This window comes from Balaenoptera ricei, chromosome 8, assembly GCF_028023285.1.
Source record: "Balaenoptera ricei isolate mBalRic1 chromosome 8, mBalRic1.hap2, whole genome shotgun sequence".
Taxonomy (NCBI): domain Eukaryota; kingdom Metazoa; phylum Chordata; class Mammalia; order Artiodactyla; family Balaenopteridae; genus Balaenoptera; species Balaenoptera ricei.
This window is the reverse complement of record NC_082646.1, coordinates 34,094,462-34,117,788: the sequence shown is the minus strand read 5'-3', so window position 1 is coordinate 34,117,788 and position 23,327 is coordinate 34,094,462. Positions and strand designations below refer to the sequence as shown.

Here is a 23,327-nt window from a genome sequence, read left to right as displayed (position 1 = left end):
ACTTAAGTATACCAAACAGGAATAAAACTGTAATAAAGCCCAAAGTCAAAGCAATGAATGAAGTATGAGACAGAGGCAGTGTACTTTATTACTCTCAATCTCTTATCCCAAATAATCTTTTTTAAACCAAAATTACTGCTTGCTTTTTTCTCATCTGCAAATTTTGGTAAATTAAGAAAAGATGGCCACAGGAAAAGGGAAAATAGTAAAAAGCAAAAGCATAATCCAAATGAATATAACTAATCCTTAAGAAACTCTGTTTGTTTTATTTAGTTTGTATCTTGATTTATTTGTTGATTAAGTTCCTGAAAAAATGGTTAGTAATATGGAAACAAGAACCATTTTTCCTCTTTAAAAATATGGACCAGTCCATTTCATTTTAATAAAAGTTATCAGTAAACAATATATAGGGATTATGAAGATAAAAATATTTATTTGTGAAATAGAAAAAATAATTCAATGAAAATGTCCAATCAAGTTGCAGATGACATAGCTTGCAATTATCATATCTTCAGTATATAGGAGTTCTTCTGAAGTCTTTGTTAAACCCTGTGATGCCCTACACGTGGCATTTTTAAATCTTGATGGCTTCATGACTTTGCTGCTTGATGAAACATGCCACTCGTGTCAGAGCAGCTAATGACCTCTATTTTACTCTGGTGGCGAGAGCTTTTCGCTCCCTCTATACTGGGGATCAGTCTTTTTTTTTTTTTTGGCTGCGTTGGATCTTCGTTGCTGCACACGGGCTTTCTCTAGTTGCGGCGAGCGGGGGCTGTTCTTCAGTTGCGGTGCACGGGCTTCTCATTGTGGTAGCTTCTCCTGTTGCGGAGCACGGGCTCTAGGCGCATGGGCTTCAGTAGTTGCAGCACGCAGGCTCAGTAATTGTGTCTCGCGGGCTCTAGAGCGCAGGCTCAGTAGTTGTGGCGCACAGGCTTAGTTGTGACGCGGCATGTGGGATCTTATCTTCCTGGACCAGGGATCGAACCCGTGTCCCCTGCATTGGCAGGTGGACTCTTTACCACTGCACCACTAGGGAAGTCCCCCTGGATCACTCTTGATATTAACTGATTCCAGTCATGATTTTTAACTTAAAAGTATTTTCTAAATAATATTAAGACTCAGAATACCTGGGCAAGGCAGCAACATTTGGCAAATGGAACAATAGATGTTGGCTGATAAATTATCATTCTTTATTCTGATTCTACCCAGCTACACTTCTAAAATGACTCCCAGAGCAAGACACCCCTCACCCCAAATATATCAGCAGAACTTTAAATTCAGTTATTCTGGAATCGAGGCATGTGTTTATATATTACTTAAGGTATTGGCATGTACGATATATAACTATTTTTAAAGTAGTACTCATTTCTTCATTCCTTTATTAAAGAAGCCCAAAATAATCGTGTTGAAAAGTGGACATATAGTTCCTTGGTTTTTCAGTACCTTCAGAACAGTATTTTTTATAGTGTTACATTTTCCTAAGATTGTGTCCATTTGAGAATTGTGATATCCCAAATAATTATCTAAATCTCAAGTGTGTTAGGCAGTACCGTATTCATATATTTAGTTATATGCCCTATTATTTCAGGCAAGGTAATTCCTTTCTGTCTTTGCTTTACTTTAGGGGTTTTCTTCTAAAGCAAAGGGAGATATATAGAAACTCAAGATTGTTGATGTCCCTTGACCTGATCTTAGAGCATGAATAACAAATATTTTTAAAAATCTATTAGAAGTCTCTTAAGTAATCATTTGGGAAAGTAAAGTTATTTGAATTCCGAAAGTTACTAAGATTTTATTGTAAATACTGAACCTAATGAAGAAGAAAAGGATATAAGCTTATTTCTGTTATTTTAACCAACAGACTAACTTAGAAGAGTAGGAGAATATTGCTAAAGAGTATAAAGAAAAAAATTTGATACGTATCCTTGCCACCAGCTTTCTTAGTATAATGAGTTATTAGATAGTGGTGTTTAAAAATATAGGTGTCCATGTTCAACTTTTCTCCAGTGATTATTTGTAGTGATTATTTGGAAACTTTGCTCAGCTTTGGAGTAGAAAGGATGAGAAAGAGACTAAATTATTTACATTTAAGAACCAAATAAATGCCCGTTTTGTTTTTTCTCTTGATAAGTGTTGGAATATTATTTTTGTCTTTCCTACTGATTTCTAAATCCTTCTGGCTACTCTCTTGCTACAATAATTTTATGACTCATAAGAGGAATATTTGTGTGAAAGATTAAGATGCTAATTCTTTAAAAATGATATCCATAGACTACCATATATAGGCAGCATCAGTGAAATGAAAAAAATCCTGCAACAATAGAGTTTTCCAAAATAATATTTTCTTTTGATGTCAGTAAGGTAAAGAGGTGATAAAAGTTTAGGTTAAAATTTTACCAAAAGGTCATTGCTTTATTTGAACATGTCTGAAGTCTAAATGAACTTATAGAAAGCTAATCTTTTATAAATTTACATACTAAAACTCTATAAGCTATTAAGTTAAAATCTAAAACACTCAAGTTACACTGAAGAAAATCTGAAGAGTTGCATATTAGAAAGTTCTCTGAACTTATACTTGGCCTTTTCCTCTAGGAAGTTCATCTAGCTATAACAGACAAAGAGACAGATGATTTTTAACAGTCTTATTATTCACCTTGAGACAATTGAATTGTTCTCTTTCCACATCATTCATTCAACAAATATCAAATGCTCTACTTTGTACTAGACATTGTAATGGCCACTCAGATTATGGAGTCAAGGTAAAACAATTTTTTTCCCCATATAATTATAACAATAAATGTTATGGGAGACAGGCACCAAGTGCTGAGAAAGTGGAGGAGGAACAAGTGAATCAGTGGTCAGGAGGGTAGAGCAGACATGTTTAAGGAGCCAGAGGTTCGTTCATTCCCTTAACAAAAATTGAATATTTAATATGTGCAGGACACGATTCTAAATCATGAGAGTACAGAATAGAAACAAGTACACAATGTATCAGAGAGAAAAGAAAAGTAAACCAGTTAAGGGCCAGAGAGTGACTGACTGGGGGATGGAGGAGGGAAATGATCATTTTAGATAGTTTCTCCAGTGTAGGCCTCTATAATTGATGATTTTTGAGCAAAGATCTGAATGAACTGAGAGCCATGAAGATATCTGGGGAAAAGGGGAGGAATGTTCCATGCATAACACAACAGCTAATTCAGAGTTGCTGAGGCACATTTGAGGAACAGTAAGAAGGCCATTGCAACTGGAACAGAGTCACTGAAAGGTAACACGGAAGCCCTATTATATAGGGACTTGTAGGTTTTGAACAGAGGAGTGATACAATCTGAGTAAGTTTTTTAAAAGTAGGGAGGTTAGTTAGGGGGCAATTGCAATAACTCAGGGGAAACAGTGAACCAAGGTGGTGGAAGGGAAGTGGTGAGAAGTGGTTGAATTCAGAACCTGAATTTTAGTAGATGAGTGGGAATTAAGTTTACAGAAGAAAAGGAAAGATAAAGGTAGCATTATATGAGAGATTACTGAGCCTGACACCCCCAGCACCATATGAGTAGTGATGGAATGGTGGGGAGATGAGACTAAAGACATCTAAAGAAGGCCTTTGTGTGATCAACTAAGAAGTTTGAGCTTTATCCTGAAAAATTTGGGAGCCCGTTAAAAATGACTCCTCTCTAGGGTTCTTCCCCTATCTAAGGGAAAACCTTCTATGGGTTCCCTGTTTTTGTTATTCAGTCGTTTCCTCTTTGAGATCCAGGTTTATTTTCTCATAAACCTATCTCAATATTATACACAAATATTCATAAGTTAAATATATTCTTAGAACAAAATGGCAAAACTTCCAGGAAAGAGTAGGGAACGACTTTTTTTTATAAGTACCTACTATAAGCCCTTCCCTTTGTCAAGCACTTTCTCCTTTAATCCTTTCAACAATTAATTGAGAAGATCTTTATCTCCATTTTCTAGATAAAGAAAGTAAGCATCAAGCAGATTAGTAACTTGCCCAAGGTTAGCAGGCTAATAATTATAAATATTGGATTCAGGATTTGAAACCAGGTCTGTCTGAATCTAAACCTTTCACAGTTATCTTTAAAGTATGCTGTCTCTAGAGTTTAATTTAATTTCATTTATAATGCATCAAAGATGATCGGTTTTTGTTTTTTTAACTAAGTAACACATCAAATGGTACTTTTGCTATACTGGTAAAATTTGGGTTAGTGGTAGGTAGTTCTATAAAAGAGTTTTAAAGTAAGCATTGTTAGTTTTCCGTATTCTAAATCAGTGGTTCTCAATTTGTAATGTGTAAAGGAATCGCCTGGGGATTTTTTTTCAATACAGATTCTGATTCCATAGGTTAGGGGTGGGACGTGAAATTCTGCATTTCTAACAGATTTGCAGGAGGTGCTATAATGCTGGTTCATGGACTACACAGATAGAAGACTCTAGAATGGTAAAGTTAAAACCATAGAAATGTTATTAAAGATCCACTTTGTTATTCCTTCTTTTATTTTATTAATATTTCTATTTTCAGTTGGGAAAAAACCTTTACTAAGTGCCTAATACAAATGGATGACTCCACCATTTCATACGAGAGCTCATTTAATATAAAAATGCTGCAAAATGTTACCAACTTATAAAAAAAGTCTATCATCTATAAAAGCACAAACTAAGGATCGGAGAGACTGACTTGACCAAGATCAATCAATCATTCTTTTCACAGATAAGTTCTTAATCATTTCAGCTCAACAAACTTTGGTTGTATTTGGTGGTAGTGCTAAGCTCTACGGATATAAAGACCAAAAAAATCAAGGTGATTCCTTCAAGACTTAGAGCTTGATGGGGAGAAATGTCAGGATGTAGGCAAATGAGTAGAGTTCAGTGAGGCATCTGCTAAAACGGGACATGAGCACAGTGCTTGGGGACACAGTATATGCTAGTGAGTAGAATACAGATAAGTAGCATTGCCAGAATTCCAATCTAAGCCTTCAGATGTATGGGCCAGAGTTTCATCTTACACTGCATTGTGATCTACAGGGGGTTTGGGCTCATCAGTATGTTCTAGTAGTTGGGCAGAAGAATCTTCTAGCTACTTATAAGACATAGGAGAACACCTGAACTCGAGGGGGAAAAAAAAAGAAATGGCTTGGCTACCACTCTTGCATTTATTTGCCTGAAGCAGATTTTCATCAGTATATTTATAATCTTTTTAGTTTCCAGCTTCTAGGCCAGTACACAAAAATGACAAAGCCTGAGCTCATAACTTAGAGCTGCACACTTTAAATCAGTTTTCACCCTGAGAATAAAACAGTTACTTTGGAAACAAGAAGAGAAATCATTTTTTTTACCAAACCTTGATTTTATAAACTGCTTTTTCTTCAACAAACGCATTTATACACGCTTGTCCCGTGTTTTGCTTATTGAAGCCACAAAAAAAGTTAGTGACAGTGATATTATAGTGTTTATTATATATGACAACCTTTTCCATTGAGTCTACCTAAAAATTTTAGTAGTGTGGACAGAATTTTATTAAGGATTGTTTAGGACTTATGAAATCAAGCATATGAATTTCAGATGTTAATGTTTATGAAAGACTCCCTTGGAAACAAAACTGCAGAAGAGTCAGGGGTGCATATATTTTAGTTCTCAAATACTTTAAGAACCACACGTCTGCAAGATCAAAGAATCACAGTCTAACCTGGTGGTAGTTTCTGATGAATGATGCCATCCTTGTGCTGAGCAACCTTGCAAAATTGAACATACCCACTCAAAAAAAGAAAAAAAAAGGAAAACTCTTTTTCTGTATTCTAGGGCAGAATGATAAATTCTGAATTAAACTCAGTGTAAAAGAACAAATACAAGACAATCTTCAGTGAGCATCCAGGAAATCAAAAACAAGTGCAATTTCAGTTCACAGGTGGGGAGGACTTTTACTAGTGGGATAGGAATTGAGAAAAGCTTTGCAAAGGTATAGCATGAAAATGGAGTAGAATTTCAGTGGCTAAAAATAGTGGAGGCTAGGAGGAGACAGGCTGGGGTGTGTGCATTGGGGATATATGAGGAGGTGAAAAGTGCATGACCCTGCTAAGTACTGAAAAGACAGGCCATGCAGCAGGACTAACTTTGAATGGATTACTAAATTACTAATGTGATAGGATCATCTTACCAAAGAGAGAGCACCTGGTACAGTAGTAGAGGAAACTACTGTATATGTAAGCAAAGCCCTCTTGAGGAAGGGGCATTCACATTGGGGAGGGACAAGTAAGGCGTTAGCTAAGCAAGGAGGGTGGGGAGAAAGGTGCCTGCAGGGTGGTCCTGGAGAGAGGAGAGGAAGAAGTTTGAAGGACTGAAAGAAGACTGGGCAAGGAGGGGTATGAATGGTAGTGGTGATGCTTTCAGAACCTGTGCAGTGTGCTGTGTAATGCCTGACAACAGAGGACCTTGAATAACCCAATTAAGATTTGAGAATTTTTCCTGTGGGCTTTAGGGAGCCCTGAGTCACAGAGCTACTTCCCCAGAGAAGGTGTGAGGCAAGATGCTCTTAAGGTACATACAATGTCTAATGTTGCAGTTGATTAAAACCAATTGGTAGGCTACTGCTAAAGTTTAGTCTTAGAAATACAAAAGTCTACATTAAAGTTTGATTTGAGGAACAGGGGCAATTGTATTTTAAAGTAAAGTCAACTCAAAATATGAGGACATGTTTTGTGAAGTGTTGGTGTCCAGTTGGTGGAGAAGAAAGACTAGTGTTGACCCTGTGAGAAGCATTAAAGATGTAGGAGCCATCTATATGAATATGACTGAAGCAATGGGATTTCATGAAAGTTCTGGGAAAAGAAATTTTAAAAAACGCTACTTTTCATTAATGTTTGTCGTATTTGCAGCGTGGTACTTAAAAGCATAAGTTCTGGAGAGCTAGTACTATCTGGCTTTGAATCCAGGCTCTGCCAGTTACTAGTCTGGGCTAAGTGATCTGAGGCAACTTTTCTGTGCTTTAGTTTCCTCATCTGTAAAGTGGGAATAATAATAAGACCTATGCCATGGGACTGTTAAATGAGTTAATTTGCTTGCAAAAAACTTAGAACAATGCCTTACGTATAATAATACAGTTTGTGATTCATCATAAGTGTAAGAGACCAGAATTTCAAAACAAATTCGTCAAAATTAGATTCCTTTGAAAGATGTATATGCATCTTCTTCTCCAGCTACTCCTCTTACATTCTAAGGAATCTACTTCTTGATAGCCCTGTACTTTGAACCACTCATAGGGGTGTGTTTAGTAAACTTTCAGTGTCCTGGGTGACTTCTTTATTCCTGAATTGTGGGGCAGGTGAGAGGGAGAGGTTGTTCATCTTACTTGTGGCATAATCAAGACTTTCTGGCTTGATTAGACATTGCGAATGGTTTGTTAGTCATTACTAATGCAAGGTCCTTAGGCAAGAGCAGGAAGTTGATGTTGAGTCACCTTCAGTATTATGACATAGAGTATTTTATTTGTTTTCAAAATATTACAGGAAGTTAGTATTTGTTATAGTAGTTATCATTCAACCAGTAGTAGTAAATCCTACATAAAAATATATTTCCCCCAAGGGTAAGTAATTCTGATTTATGAATTACTTTAATTACAGCCTACCGCTCTCTCTTGCTTGTCCTAATTCAAATTTCTCACCCTCTTTACATCTTATTAAAATGATGACCTCTTTCTCTTTACCTTCTTGATCCAGGGCTTATTTTTTTTCTCCTTTTTCCAAAAGACTTTGATGTGGTGGTTAGGCATGATAACCCAGCCTTGGAAAACTCCATATCTTTCCCATGTCAAAGGGCTTACCTCTAGTGTATGTAAGCATAATCTGGGATGAAAATGTTTATTGCCCACTCTCACATGTTTAAAGGTTGTCCATGAGTTTGGAGAAATTGTTATTATCCTTTAGTATTGGCGGTCCCCTTTAGGTATAACCCATTCAATTATTTACTGGTTAAAATGCTGAGAGGTTTTCTGATCAAGTCTGGATCATAAAAACAAAGTGAATCACCATACCTCATTCCTTGCTTATTCTACCCCCTTCATACTGGCCTCCTCACTGTTTCCCCTGACTGGAATGCTCATGCCCGAGATCACCACATGCTGGCTTGCATTGTGTTAGAGTCTCAGCTTTAAGGTCACTTTCTCAGTTTGGCCCTTCTTAGTCCACATTTTTAAAAGACCATTTCCAGGTTTTTGTTTTTGTTGTTTGTTTTTGTTTTGTTTTTGCACTCATGCTGGTTTGTTTGTTGTTGTTTTTGCACTCATTTTGTTTTTTGTTTTTTCCCACTGCACTTATCGTTAGCCAACATCGTACTATACATATCTGTCTGTCTTCCTGGCTAGAACATAAATTCCATGAAACAGGAACTGTTTTGCTTATCTCTCTATGTCCAGGGGTCTAGATTAGTGCCTGAATATAGTAGTGGCTCAATAAATACTTAACTGAATAAAAGAATTTGCTATATCCCTGTGCCTTCAATTTAAGTGTTACCAAATAATGGAGAAATTGAACTTACGTGGAGAGGATGAAACAGGATATTTTTCTCTTACAAGCATAAATAAAGAATTTTAATTGAATTTTGTTTTGATTACATTAATGTCAGCCAACATGTAAATTCCTGCCCTTTCTGAGTAGTAGGCATTCTACTCGACAGTAAAATAGAAAAATGTAAAATATACACTCCTGTGTTAGGTATTTCACAGTCTAGCCTGGAAGAAAATGCATATAAATAAATAATACTGTGTGATAAGTTTTATGGCATTAGGTAATAAAGAAAATATTTTGCCAGCACAGAGAGAGGACTCTTCATTTGAATTGAGAAAGTGAAGAGTTCTCAGCTAAAAATGGTTTAAAGCTAAGTTACAAGTAGTAATTCCCATGGATCACATCAGTTTACTTGCCTCCAGAGTCCTACTCTTCATTTCCATCTGGTTATTAGAGGACAAACAAGATAGTGTATTTTGGTCTACTTCTCCATGATAGTTGCTTGAGCCATTTCAGTTTTTTAAAAAAAGAAGACTTTATTTATCCTCATAGCTGTTGAGCCATTTGCCTCATCTTCTTATTCTAGCAGATGTGGCTATGTGCCATTCTCAGACATGTAGTGCTTGATAGTTTGGCCTCTGAACTGCCCATTATGCCTAACAGTGAATAATTATAGTTTTATACAAGTTACATAAATTCAAGAAACAGTTCTATACCAGCCAAAGGATTCTAAGTAGTTATTTTTAGGTCAGTGTTTCTCAAAAGTGTGTTCCTTAGACCAGCAGCGTCAGCATCACCTGGGAATTTTCAGGCCCAACCCCAAACCTACCGAGTCACAAATTCTAGGGATGGGGCTCAGCTTGTATTTATCTTAAGTAAATAAAATATTGCTACTTCTGTTTGCTTCATTTTATATACTCCTTCTTGGAGAAGTTAGAATATTTATGACACTAAAATCAAGACGTAAATTGAACTCAAAGGCATTCTACATTTATTTTGATCTGTCCCTGTAGTCTCCTCTTATTATAAATCTAGTTTTGTGAGAAGCCTAGATTTCCCCTTAGACTTACTAACCTTACTCCATTCCAGCGCTAGCCCAAACAGATGCTTGCATCAAACTTTCAGTAGCCTGTGCAGCTTGATGATTCAGAAAATATATCACTCTTGCTTTCTCAGCTTCTTATGGTTATTCGGCAGTTAGCTTAGTTTAACATAATGACATAGAAACCTGCATTATCAGGTCACCAAATTTCTTCTAAAGAGAGAGCATTTAACTGAAAATTCTTTTTGTGTGTGAATAAAGCCCAGATCGATTGTTGTTTATTTAGTTCACGTTTAAGATAGAAGATTTGTTTCTTTTCAGTTTTCTTTTTCCTATTACTGAGAATTCAATTGTGGTGCAAAGCTGTTTAAAGGTAATCTTTCCTCCTCTACTCCTTTGCCTTTATCAGTAGTAGCTTTCTTTTTTTTATAAAGAGGACATTCTATTTTAGACCATCTCTTTACACACAACATTAAATTTTTATCCAATGTTAAATGAACAACATAAGTGAATATAAAAGCATTCTTTTGTGTTTAGTATGTATATTTGGTATCAATTTGAGTGCTTATAAAATTAATTATATAGTAATTATTCTATTTCATATGTACATTATTTAATTCTTTAATTAGAAATATGATGAGAAAATAGGCAGAAATCACTATGCTCTTTATTTGTATACCGGGCTTGGCTCTCCTTTATATCCTCATGTCTAAAATTAGTTAGAGCTTTGTTTTTGATTGTTTGCAAATTTAATGTATGGAAACACCTGCCTAAGTTTTGGGGAATGTATTTATATCTTTGGGAAGCAGCGTGTTGTATGGTTTAAAAGCAGAAGCTCTGAAGTCGGACTGCCTGGGTTTAAATCTTTACCTTAGGGAAGCTTACTTTATTGTTTACCTTGGACAAGTGATCTGTCTGAATGTAACTGTGTTTCATCTGTATGATATGGATAAGAACATGGTGTGTGATGGTAGTAATGGAGCTAGTTAGTGGTAGAGGTGCTGCTGCCATTGCTGCCCCCCAGAGGTTGTGCATTGCACTATTATTTATAACAGCAAAAAAAATTTAGAAACAACTCTATGTAACACTGGGAAAAGGGATAAATGAATTCTAATACATCTGTGCAGTAAGATCTGTGAAGCCATTAAAAAGAATGAGAGAGACTTATGTGTTGTGTTAAGAAAAGATGTCTGTAATATATATTAAGTGAATACAGCAAGTATGGTTCAGGTAGAGCATGACATCAGTGGTTATGCATGTGTGTTACAAAATGTGCACAAGAAAAAAATCCAGAACATATCACAAAACTAAAGTTGTTCAGTTTTTCCCCCGGGGAATAGATTACAAGAAACTTTCACTTTTTCCATTATGCATTTCTACAAAACTTAAACATTTTTTAAAAATTTCAAATGAACTGTAAAAGTGAATACACTTATGAACAAAAGGTTTAAGGTGCAAAAAACACTGGATTAATAACGTCATTCATATATTCTGTTTATAAGCTTATTAATTGAAAAAAGTTGTTTTGGGTTTTTCTGTAACATCTTGTGCCATATTTAATTCTTTTTTTTCCCTTTTTACTTAATCTAATGTTAGTGAAATTTGTCTTATGTAAAGGATATTTCAGGGAAATATTTTGAGAAATCTATTTAGAGTCTCTTTAACACAGTGTCCCATTGAAATTTGAATTTTTAGAGAAGTTATGAATCACTATATCAAGAATCAGATTGGAATGACAATGAAGCCTTTATTAGGCCATGACATTAAAAGTATATATTGCTTTACTGCCTTCAATACCAGTATTACATAAATGCATGTATCAGAAACTTCACAGAAATTACATGACAACTCTTGTAGCTAAGAAAGTGATTCTGAGGTGTACATTTCTCTTGCCTTTTTAAATTTATAAACCTGCCCTAAAAGGAGATGCATATCTGGGAAACTGAAGCTGTCTTTATGCAGTTTAGCCTTCATGTACATAAAATATGCCATTGATTTTATTGGGGGAGAAATTCCATCCAAAAATGTTGCCTACAGCTATGAGTTAAGAGTGTCTATACAGTGTGTAGCTTTTATTTTTTTAAAATCACAGATAGGGCATGTATATGAATTATAAATATATAAATACGATTTTGTATGAAAAGTTTTATAGTTTTTGACAAAATCTCGTTCTGTGGTAGGCTACTGAGTATAGTCCCTGTGAAGGAATGTTTGTGGCTCATGTCAGTGTGTGAATGCATAGACAATTTGAAGTTTTTGATATATTTGTGATATTTATCTTCCATATACATCTTATGGGAAAACCCAAATGAACTTTTTGGCCAACCCCATATATGTACTATATGATTTTAAGCTTGTTTATAGAAAGTTCAAAGTATTAGAAGGCAGGATATTCATTCTTCCATTGAATATCTAGTGAGCAATTACTCAGATACTGGACATGAGTTAAAAGATAAGTGGCCTGGTCATTGTCAGGAAGGCAGACATGTAAGCAAGTAAATGCAGCTCTATCTGTTAAAACGTTAATACAGAGTAGAAGAGGAAGTTAATGATTTTATGTGGGGTAATCAGGGAAGGCTGAATCAAAGAGGTGACATCTGAGCTTTCTCTTTTAAGTTGAATAAGAGTTTATAAGAGATGGGGCAGAAGGCTGTCTGTGATAACACGAATAGTACATACAAGGAGATGGCATGATTTTGTGAGAACTTGGGGAGCAGAGTGAGGGTTGGGTGTGTGAAGAAGACTTATTAAGAAATGAGTCCAGCTGGCATTTTCCTTTTGATGGTAGAGAGCAAGGGAAACGTTTTTAAAGTCAGTGAGTAACATATAAATGTTGATTGGGTAGTATTTTAAGAAGAAAACCCTGGTGGCTGTTTGATAGGAGACACTGGAATGAGGAGAGGAAATAAGAAGTCAGACACCAAGGAACAAAGGTCTGTAGTGGTTACGAAAAAGAGCTGAAAATTATTGATGGTTGAATTCTTAGAGACGGACTGCAACAGATCAATGAGAGTGTAAGTGGAGTCTACAGCATGGGGTGGGTGGAGCAGAAAGGGAAAGTTGATTTGTATCCCAGATACTGTTCTTGGTTCTAACTCAGACAACAAAGGTAGAGAGTGATATTGTTTTAAAACAAAAAAAGTAGGGAATCCATTTACTCAGGAGGCAGGTTTGGAGGCTATAATGAGGTCTGTTAGGGCCATTGGGTTGATGCTTCCAAAGGCATCCAGTGACTTCTGTTGACTTGTTCATCATCATGATATCTTAGGAAGTTAGAATTTTAATTACTTGTTTTTCAGAAGCATTTTACAATTGAGCCACCTTCGCAATTAAAGTCAGTAACAAACCCTTAATATTCAGTTCTGGAAGTTCTGTCTTCCTAGTGCGGAAATAGAACCCAAAGTGACACTGAAGGCTGCTGAGAAAAGTGGTTGGTTTGATTTATATGTGTCAAACAAGTCTGCTTCCCATTCACTTTTTAGTAAACACGGGATTTCTGCAGCAAAGTCCAACTCTGGACATGGTTAGCATTGTGTGCAGAATTCCATATTCGGGACTGGAGAAGGGTCTTCCCCCTGTGGCCTGTCTAGGAGTACAGAACACTCCAGTTCCACATGCCTGCATTCCCTAACAGGATTTTGACCCCATCAAAGTAGATCTTTGATGATACTATAGTAGCAAATTGGTCTCTTCCTAATACAAACGAAACTGGCCTAGAATTAGGGCCTTGGGTCCCATGCGCCTGCGTGAGCGGTCTGTTTAACCAAAGTTACTCTTTCAGCGTTACTCTTAAGGCTGTGTTGGACTGCCAGTATAGAAAGAAGGAACTTGTTCCATTTTTGCACAGGAAGCATACTTAGGCTCTGACCTTGGATGTGGGAGGTGAATAAAAAGAAGTGTTGTTATGAGGAAAATGGCTCAGGAATTAGGCTGCTAAGTTTGAGTATCATCTCTGACACTAGCTTTGTGATATACCGACTATACCACTCTGTGCCTCAGTTTCCCCATTAGAATGGAGATAGTACTACTTACTGCTTATGTCCTTGGTCATTGTAAGGATTAAACGAGTTAACGTACCTAATATACTTAGCACAGTGATTGGCACACAGTAAGCAGTCAATTCGTGTTGCTCCACAGATGGAAAATTTTAGGCATTTACTCAGACTCTCCCAATTTACCTTTGCCTTTCCTGAGTCCTGGTGGGAGTGGGAAGTGGAAGCGGGGGAGTGGGAGAGACAAGGAGGAAATCTGCCTGAATTTAGTAGTTTACACTGGGCCTTTCTTTTCATTGCTATTACCTCTTAAAAGCAACTGTCTAGCCTCCCTACCCTCATAAAGATAGAATAATCTTCTTATACTTTCTATATTCTTTAGCCCTATCTCCCAGGTATTACTTCCTCACTCTGTAGCTTTGAAATTTGTACCACTTCTCTTTTTCTTCCTGAGAAATTTGCCTTCCAGCAGTTTTGGTGTTTACTCTGCCCCCTTCCCGTGTCTCTGACAAACTTAAACTTCTAGGCACAATCCCCACCTCCTAGCAACTTCCAGGCTGCTTAAGAATAAGCTTTTTTGAACCATGTTTTCTCTATTATAGTTTTCTTGGTGTGAGTCAGTCACATAAATAATGGAAATAAATGGTACTTGGCAGGCTTAGCTAAACTGTGCTTTATATTAAGCAGAATGTTTATGATACTGTAGGTACTCTGAGAACACTTGCATATATTCCTTATTAAAGAACCTTTTGGGGTCTCTACGAAGGTACTGTCCCAAAACTGACTGGATTGGGGGATGGTCCCTGAGCTGCAGCACTCCATGTCATATATTAACACTAATAACAGTTATTTGGGTCATGACTTCCAGAGCATTTTCCGAAAATCTGACCTTTTTTACATCTGTGTCTTTGGGAGTGTAGATTTTATTATTGGGTAATTTCCTTTTAGTGGAGAAGAATCAAGTATACAGGTTTACCTTTCTTCTCTGAACACATTGTTAATTCTGCATTAATGAGTTGTTTTATGTCAGGATGTGTTTTCTTTTTAAATTAGCACCCCTCCCACTTTTTTTTTTTTTTTTAGATGCACCAAGTTAAAAACCAACCGTGATTTTTTTTCTGTATTTATAGGTCCTCTTCCTGATGGATGGGAACAAGCCATGACTCAGGATGGAGAAATATACTATATAAACCATAAGAACAAGACCACCTCTTGGCTAGACCCCAGGCTTGACCCTCGTTTTGGTAAAGGTTCATCTCAAAATCTTTTTAGATATTTTTGATTACTGTTTTTTGGTATGTGAATTTGGGAAGGTACATTTAAATTAAATTGCACTGCTTTATAATTTTAAAAAATGACTGCCCATCCAACTTATCCAAGTACTGTTTTTATACCTTTCACTTTAAACTTGAGAAATTCAGGTCTAAATCAGCTTTTTAGCTTGGACTTCTTGGGATGGGGTTGGAGGAATGTTGTGGTGGTTTACTAACCAGACTCACTGTTCCTTTCACATTTTTGGGAAACACAGTGATCGTGTTTAAAATGATCTTTCTAGCCACAGAAATAATCAGTCTGTCGCTTCATCTAAAACCTGGGATATCAACTTTTGTCAGTAACGTGGTGTCTGCTTATGCTTAACTTAAGAGAGCAATGAGTACCATCCTGTGCCAGGGTATTATAATGTTTTCCATCCTAAGGGAGGGTGGGTACCCCTGTCACCCTAGAGATAGACCAATGAAAGCCTTTTTTTCCTTCTCTTCGCTTCTGCCCCCCCCCCCCCTTTTTAAGTAAAGGGGGTTTTTCCTTTGTTTTTCATTTGGGAAACAAACCCAAAAAAAGCCATATTTCCCTCCAAATCAAATGACAAAAATCACCATTTGCACAAAGAAATACTCCCCTCCCGAATGTGCATATTTTGATAATAGTATACAAGCTCTTTAGGGCCTTTTTACACATATTTTTTTCACTGTTTTCAGTTTCTTCAGTTGGGTTTCTGAGACATTTTTCCAAAGCCATGGAAAAATGTATTTAAAAAGGAGCAGATCATTGTGGTTTTAAAGCTTTCGTCTTGGACTGGATGCAGCTAAATGAAAACAATGTGCAGATCACTGAGTAGGTCAGACTGAGGGAACTCGGAACCTTTGAAGCTTTACAGGGGTTGACCTAACAACAACTGTGGGGCCCTTATGGGAAAAAGGAATTAACTCTGTGAATGCCATCAAAACACAGTCCTGGGGGAAAAAGAGAAAGAAAAACTCTATCCAGAGCTGGTTGGGTAAAATAACTTCCCCGTCAGGAACGTTCTGAGCAGTTCTCCTATATCTATATGTATACCTTTTTAAAACCCCAACATTTGGGTTTGCCCCAAGCTCACTGATTGGTCAGCTTTATGAACTGATTGAATCCCCTATTCAAGTAAAGTCAAAGGTGGGATCAGGGCAGAGACTGTCATTTTGACAGATATCCGGTTTGGCTTAAATGCTATAGCCTTTTGAGTTTCAAGACCTATTTGAGTGTTAAAAAAGTAATGTGGCATGTTAATAATTTGCAACTTCAGATTCTATTTAATGCTTGAATAAGCCCTTGTGGTTGAAACAGGAAACCAAGTAAGGTAGAGAATTTAATAAATGTTGCCATTTGTATGGACTAGAACGATAACAGACATGTTTCCTTAAATCATCGTTAATGAAATGAATTCTGCTTGTCCATGTTTTGGAAATTTTAAAAAATGGTACTGTGGGATTTTTTTCCCTCTACACGAGATTATGAAAAATGATGATTAACTCTTAGCTAACTGTAGAAATCAGCAATTGGAACAAAGCTTTTTTTTTTTTTTTAAGTATTTTCAGTTAATAAAAAATGAAATAAAACAACTTGGCTGTGAGCTTAAGTAGATTCATTAATTACACCCACAGCTTGGTCTTTTGCTTTAAATGGGAGAAAATACCAAAAAAAAATAATGATAATCTCCCTCCCACCTTCAACACATATGTACACACGGCGTACAGTTAGCTATGCCAAGAAAAGTTTTCATAAAATACTCTTACTGCGTTTAGTTTCCCTTTTTGGGCCCACTGTGTATGTGTATTCCAGACAGGCTTGACAACATGCCAAAGCTTTTTATTTTGAGGCCCGACTTTTAATCTGTTCCAGACCTTTTCAGTCAGAGAGCTCAAGTGTAACTGAAGGGGAGCAGGAAAGGGAAAAAAAAAAAGTGTGGATTTCTCTGATCCAGAGTGACAGCAAATAGAGACAAGCTGTTAGCTGCTGAATTTGAAGGAGTTTTCCTTGAAATCTGAAGTTCTATGGTGGATTGCACTTTATCTGCCAAAAAAATATAGACTATCCCCTTTCTGACCCTTTGAACCATGCAGACACCAACAAATGACAGGTTATTGCCTTCATGGTTGTGAAATTTGTTTTCCTGTATTCCCCAAATCTATATGAAAGTATTTACCATTTTTTACCTTAAGTCAAGTTGACCTATGTCTTTTGACATTTTAGAGTAGAAGATACACTTTACATCTGATAAGCTTGACTTTATCACTCACCTCCTTCAAACACCAGCCTCTTTTATATTTCTGTTCTTTATCAGATGCTTTAGAATAATTATATTTAGAATAATTCACATCCCACATGAAGTTAATAAATTATCCATGTAATATAAATTCAGGAAATTAAATAATTAGTTATGCATTGTTTCTTTTTTATCTGATTTTTTATTCTTTAACATTTAAAAACTATGTATCTTTAAAAAAAATTTTATTGGAGTTTTTATTTTACATTGACTTACAATATTAGTTTCAGGTGTATAGCAGTGATTCAACATTTTTAAAGCTTATACTCCATTTAAAGTTATTATAGGATAATGACTATTTCCCTGTGCTGTACAATGTATTCTTGTTGTTTGTTTTATACATAGTAGTTTGTATCTCTTAATCCCATACCCTTATCTTTCCCCTCCCTAAAAACTATATATCGTTGACATTTATATTATTTTACAGCATTGATTAGTAATTTGTAACAAATCATGAAGTGACATCCAGTGCCAGTAAGAATTAGCTGATATTTACTGACTTCGAAAAAAGGAGGGCTTTTATTTGTTTTTAAGGAATCATATCAGGAATGTTTTTACACTGTATTAAAGAAAGTTGATGCTTGAGTATTATGCAGGTCATTAAATTATTTCTTATTAACACTCTTTTTCCTAGAGATTTTATACTTACAAACATGAAGAGTCTCAGGTTGAAATATTTTCTTGTATGTTGTAAAATTATTTACTGTTTTACATAATAATAGCCATTTGAATATTTTCCAGTAAAAGCCCTAATGAAAACATACACAAAAATTATAATTCCTGTTTTTCAGAATGAAAAATCTATTCCAGAATACTAATGGTCAATGAACTGATCTTTTATGTAATGTTGTTGTCCCTGTTTATATAAAAGGACATAATAAGTAGTGTTAGAATCTGTGTTTCTGGAAATAAGTGCTGATGGTACCACTGGAATTAAAAACACGTTTGGTGTAAATAAAATAACTGGAACTAGAGATTTGGATTAAAAGGTGTATCTTTTGAGACTTAAAGGAGGTAATAAACAACCTAGTTGGCAAATTCAGAATATCCTTTATAATTACTATCAACAATTCTGTGCATAGAAATTCTGTGCATGGAAATGTCACAGCTAATTAAAACCTAGGTGTTGATTTTGGTCCTTGGTTTCAAAGTTTCCCAAAACTTGCTATTAAGTCAAAAGCCAAAAGTTGTTCAGCACATCTTTCTTATCAAAGTTAAATATTTTGCATCAATAATTAAAGGTCTGTTAAATTTTTTAACTGTTTAGACATTCATTAACCTTTTTCCTTGAAGACTAAATATTTCTGATAGCTGTTATAAGTAATATTTTACTTTTGATGAAAATGTACCTAAATGTACCTAAGTCTGTTCTAGTAGAGGTAGGATAAAACACTAAAGGCTGTAGAAACTAAATCTGTAACTCCATGAATGGAGTCTTGGGTACCTAGAATACCAACATCAAATCATTTGAATTTTATTGAAGCAAGTCTCTTTATATTCGTGCATTAAAAACAAGTTCTTTGTTTGTTTTTTTGTTTTGTTTTCCTTACCCTCTTTTAAATCTTGCCTGGTGATCCTAAAATGTCAGTATTTGGTTGTGAATTATATTAACTACTTAGGGTAGGGAGAAAAAGATGTTTCAGTGTGTTTTGGGTAAATAGAGCTGTTGCTAACTAAAACTTCTTAAAACAAATAAACCTCATACAATTTGACCCTAAAAAGGAATTTGTAATTCTTCTAATCAACATTTCTCAAAGGAGGAGGGAGGGTGTATCCTGGGCACTGAAGAACATTCAACATCCCTGACTGTTGCCCACTAAATGCCATAGTGCCACCCAGTCCTTGTGACTCCCCAAGCCACCAACATATATTTTTAAAAAAATACTGGTAGAGGTAGGGATTTTGCCCCAAATCTGAGTTTCTCTGAGATCTAGGGAAATTGTGACTTACCCATGGTTATATAGTTAAGTGACAGAACTAGAATCTGGACTTGATCTTTTGACACCCAGAATTTTAAAGAAATTTAGATTACATGCAGTTAATCTTTTCAGAAGCACACCTTAGTCACCAATACTAACACACAGAAATTTCAGAGGGAGGAAGATGACAATGGTTGAAGCATTTACTTATATATTGTATTGTGCCTCATCTTGAGGAAATTACCCAAAGGTAATGAGTTTCCAATTACAGAGGTGAAGCCATCTAGATGAATTATCATGCCTCACCTCTACCATATCCTTAAGAGATTACCTTCCAGCCTCACCTTTGACCTTTCCCTTTCCCTTGACTAGGAGCTTACCGCGTTAGAAGGCAGTCCATTCTGTTTAAGGAAGGTTCTAATGACCAGAAAATATGTGTCCCTTTATTACTCAGAAATTTACTTCCCTTCAGATTTGTGAATACATTTCTAATCCCAGAGTGTTCTCTTTTAACTGTGGTTTCTCCAGTTTTTTTATGCATTAAGAGTTCTGAGTTTTTTACCGGTTTACTTCCCTTCTCTGGATGCCTCTTTAAATGTGATACTCAATGTAGTTTTTAAATGTACATTATCCAGTGAGAAAAATAGTTATGACATTGCTCTGACCTGACATTTTATATGCCCTCCAAAAATCCATTAGAAGAAGTTAGCTAGCATCCTCTTTTCTACATGTGAATTCAAATGAATTAAATTGTGTTGTAGAAAAATTTACCTACTCAATTGGGAATCAAGAGACCCAAGTTCTTCTGGTATCAACAGTGTAACCAACTCATTCAGAAAGATACCTGACTTCTCTTGACTTAATTGGATTCATATACTAGATGCTTTTAAGAATATTTCCAGTCCTTAATTAATTTAATACAATGTGCTAGATTATGAATTCTTCAGTGACTGCTTTGGATCCTTGCTTAAGGTTACTTCTCAATAGCTTTATGGATTTGAGTGCACTGAGGTTTCAGAGATATTTTTGAACTATTTATTGCACCACTTAAGTTTAGCTTTTGGCCCTCTGGTCACAGCTGGGAATTACTTTTGAAGAGGAGACCAGGAAATCTTTCAACCTTTAAAGATAAGCCTTATCACATGGTGGGTATGCCCAGGCAAACAAATCTGATGGGGGATGGGCAGCGCTAGATGGAATAGGTAAGTTTTGTCCGCGCTATCAAGCTCTGACACATACAGGAGTTTAAACATGCATGCTTTACTGCCTTAAAGATGATGCATTTTTGGTATGCTTTGTTTCTAAAATTTAGAACTCTCATAAAGTTACCATGTTAGGAAGCCTGATGTAAGCTGATTTGAAGTATAATTCTAGGCCATGTGCTTAGTGAAGTCCTCTTTAAAACATACTGTTGGAGATTGTTACTCATTTTTGCTGTCACTACATTTTTTTTTTTTACTTAAAAAACAGACGCTAACTGAAATGAACATTTTAATACGTAAGGTTATAGAATATCAAAATTAGTTCAATATTTGAGGTTTGCAGTTTAGTTTTTTTTTTTTTTTTTAATGTTACAGTCAGGAGGATGGTGTCAAAATAGTTTATCAATCATGGTATGCAGTCTCTCCTACTTGCCAAGGGTGAATAGACATACATGTTAATGAAGTTAAATTAATGCGTAGTTTCTACTTGACGATGGTTCAATGATACAAATAATTATACAGTGAAGAGCTGTTTTTCTTTGTTTACATAATAAGTTTTTCATATAGAATTTTTAAAACTTAAAGTCACTGAATGATAATTTAAATTAATGGTTTATTTGTGTTACTCAAGCCCCTCACATCAAACACAAGAAAACTTAATTCATTTTTAAAAGAAAACTATGTTTCAAGTTATATTTGTATCAACTCTGCATTAATAGCAAGTATCTTATAAAATGTGCTGGAGAAGAGAGCCATTTGGTGATGTCACTTTTTGTGACAACCCAGAGAGTCAGTTATAAGAAACAGAAAAAGAGATTATAGACTTCTTGAGGGAAAAGTCAAATAGATTTCTGCTGAAATAAATTGGAATGATTTAGAAGAGAGTGGTTCATATTCTTTGCATTGTTTTATACTCATGTTGTTCTGCTACCCTGGTTGCTGAGGTCGCTTCAGAACTCATTCTGGACTTGCTTCAGCTTGGAGATTCTCCTGTGTATTACTAATAGCATCCTACTAACTAGGGATAGAAACTATTTGAGTATTTATTTACTCATTCAACAGATGAATGCCAGTTATGTACCAGGTACTATGCTAGCAGGCGGGCAGGGGGTTGTCGGCTACAAAATAAATAATTATTATAAAATGTGTTAAGTACAATGAGGGATAATAAATAAGGTGCTGTGAGGGACATTAAAAGGTAAGAAGAAGCCAGTCAAGCTCTACACTATATAAAAGGGCCAGTTTTTGTGCTTATCAGTCAGAACTCGGATTCATCTCTTCTAAATTATAAATTCCACTAGGGCAAGAGGATTAATAGTAATACATTATATGTAATTAGGAATAAAGCTATTAATGGAACTGTTTACTCATTAATCTAACATGAATTCAAGGTGGCAGGTAGATTTTAAAATGTTATTCCCCTTCTCTTTAGACTAATAGATTCATTATCTGTACTTTCTCTCCAAACTAGCCTTTAAACTTTATTTTCATAGTAGAGGGAAAAAACACAGTTATATCCAGGGGACAGAGAGAGCTGAAGGCTAGTTAGACCGCTTTCTCCCTTCTCCTCCTCACCTCATTTAGCAACTCCTGTGTCCTGCCCCAAACTGCTTAATGAGGTGATGAGGAGAAAATGTCCTGTTGAACGTTTTTTAAGCTCCATTCTCAATTGTATTGTTTGAAAAATACCATTATAATAAATTTTCATGCCAGACTTTTGATAGGTGGTTGAAGGAAGACAGTGTCGAATTGACCTAAAAAAAAGATGTTATTGATATTTTTGAACAGTTTAAAGATTAAAATACTTTAACCCAGATTGGGGGGCCTGGAGGTTGATGCTTGGTAAGGGAGAGAAGTACAGAGTGTGGGAGGGAGAGATTACTTTGCCTATGGTAAGACCTGGGGTAGAGTTTTAGAGGAGGTTAACTGTAACCACATCATACAAAGCAAAACCACAATGAGATGCCACTTTATTCTCAGTAAGATGGCTAAAATGAAAGACAGGCATTAACAAGTGTTGACCAGAATATGGAGCAGTTGGAACCCTCATACATTGCTGATGTGATTGAAAAATGATGCAGCCACTTTAGAAAACAGTTTGGCAGTTCCTCAAAAAGTTAAACATATAGTTACCATATGACCCAGCAATTCCATTCCTAGATATATATTGCCCAAGAAAGGAAACCATATGTGCACACAAAAACCTGCACATTTGAATGTTTGTAGCCAAACATTACACAGATATCCATCAGTTGATTACCAGACTAACAAAATGTAGCATATCTGTACAATGGAATATTATTTGGTAATAAAAAGGAATAAAATGCTGATACATACTGTAACATGGATGAATCTGGAAAGCATATTAAGTGAAACAAGCCAGTCACAAAATTGATTCCATATATATGACATGTTCAGAATAGGCAAATCCAAAGAAACAGAAAGTAGATTAATGGTTACCAGGGACTGGGGGAGGGGCAATAGGACGTGTACTGCTAAAGGATACAGGGTTTCTTTTGGGGATGATGAAAGTGTTCTGAAATTAGATAGTGGTGATGGTTATACAATTCTATGAATATATTAAAATTACCAAAGGGGTGAAATATCTCAGTATAACTTTTTTTAAAAAGTCATTCCTGGGCATGGTGTTATCATCTAGGTATAGCTTAATTGAGTGTTGGGAGATGTCTTTTGCATATTGATAATAAAAAGGTATATTCAGTCATGAGATTAGGACCCTGGCCTTTTGCTCCTTTTGCAAGAGACAGATTTTCAGTGTGAATCAAATAGTAAGTAATTTTCACTGAAAAAACCATCATTTTATATTTAAATACATAAATTATTGTGCCAGTTAGTAGCAACTTTTTGTAGACAATTCAATCCCCTAGGTCATATTGAAATACTTAGCTAGCAGTGGGTGTTTTGTGTTTTGTTTTTACTGTTTTAAGACTGGCAGAGTTGGCCTGTTAGTTTGTGTTTTTAGAAAAGCATTCATTTCTTTTAATAAGCCTACAATTTTACAGTCTTAAGTACCCTTGTAGGTATGGGAAAAACCTAAAATTTGTTTCTAAATGTTATAAACAAACTAATATAG

The 23,327-nt window shown here is 35.7% G+C and overlaps 1 protein-coding gene across 13 annotated transcripts in view; it reads left to right on the top strand.

Moving 5' to 3' along the window:
- The window catches only part of YAP1 (Yes1 associated transcriptional regulator), a 115,398-nt gene that overhangs the window by 63,075 nt on the left and 28,996 nt on the right, over positions 1-23,327 (top strand). For 5 of the 13 annotated variants that reach the window (XM_059930514.1, XM_059930517.1, XM_059930519.1 and 2 more), the window contains exon 4: positions 14,666-14,785. The exons of 4 other annotated variants lie outside the window; for them this stretch is intronic. In XM_059930514.1, the coding sequence (XP_059786497.1) occupies positions 14,666-14,785 (120 nt within the window). The remainder of the gene's footprint in view (positions 1-14,665; positions 14,786-23,327) is intronic. 4 more of the 13 variants (XM_059930515.1, XM_059930518.1, XM_059930520.1 and 1 more) reach the window with 1 other exon arrangement.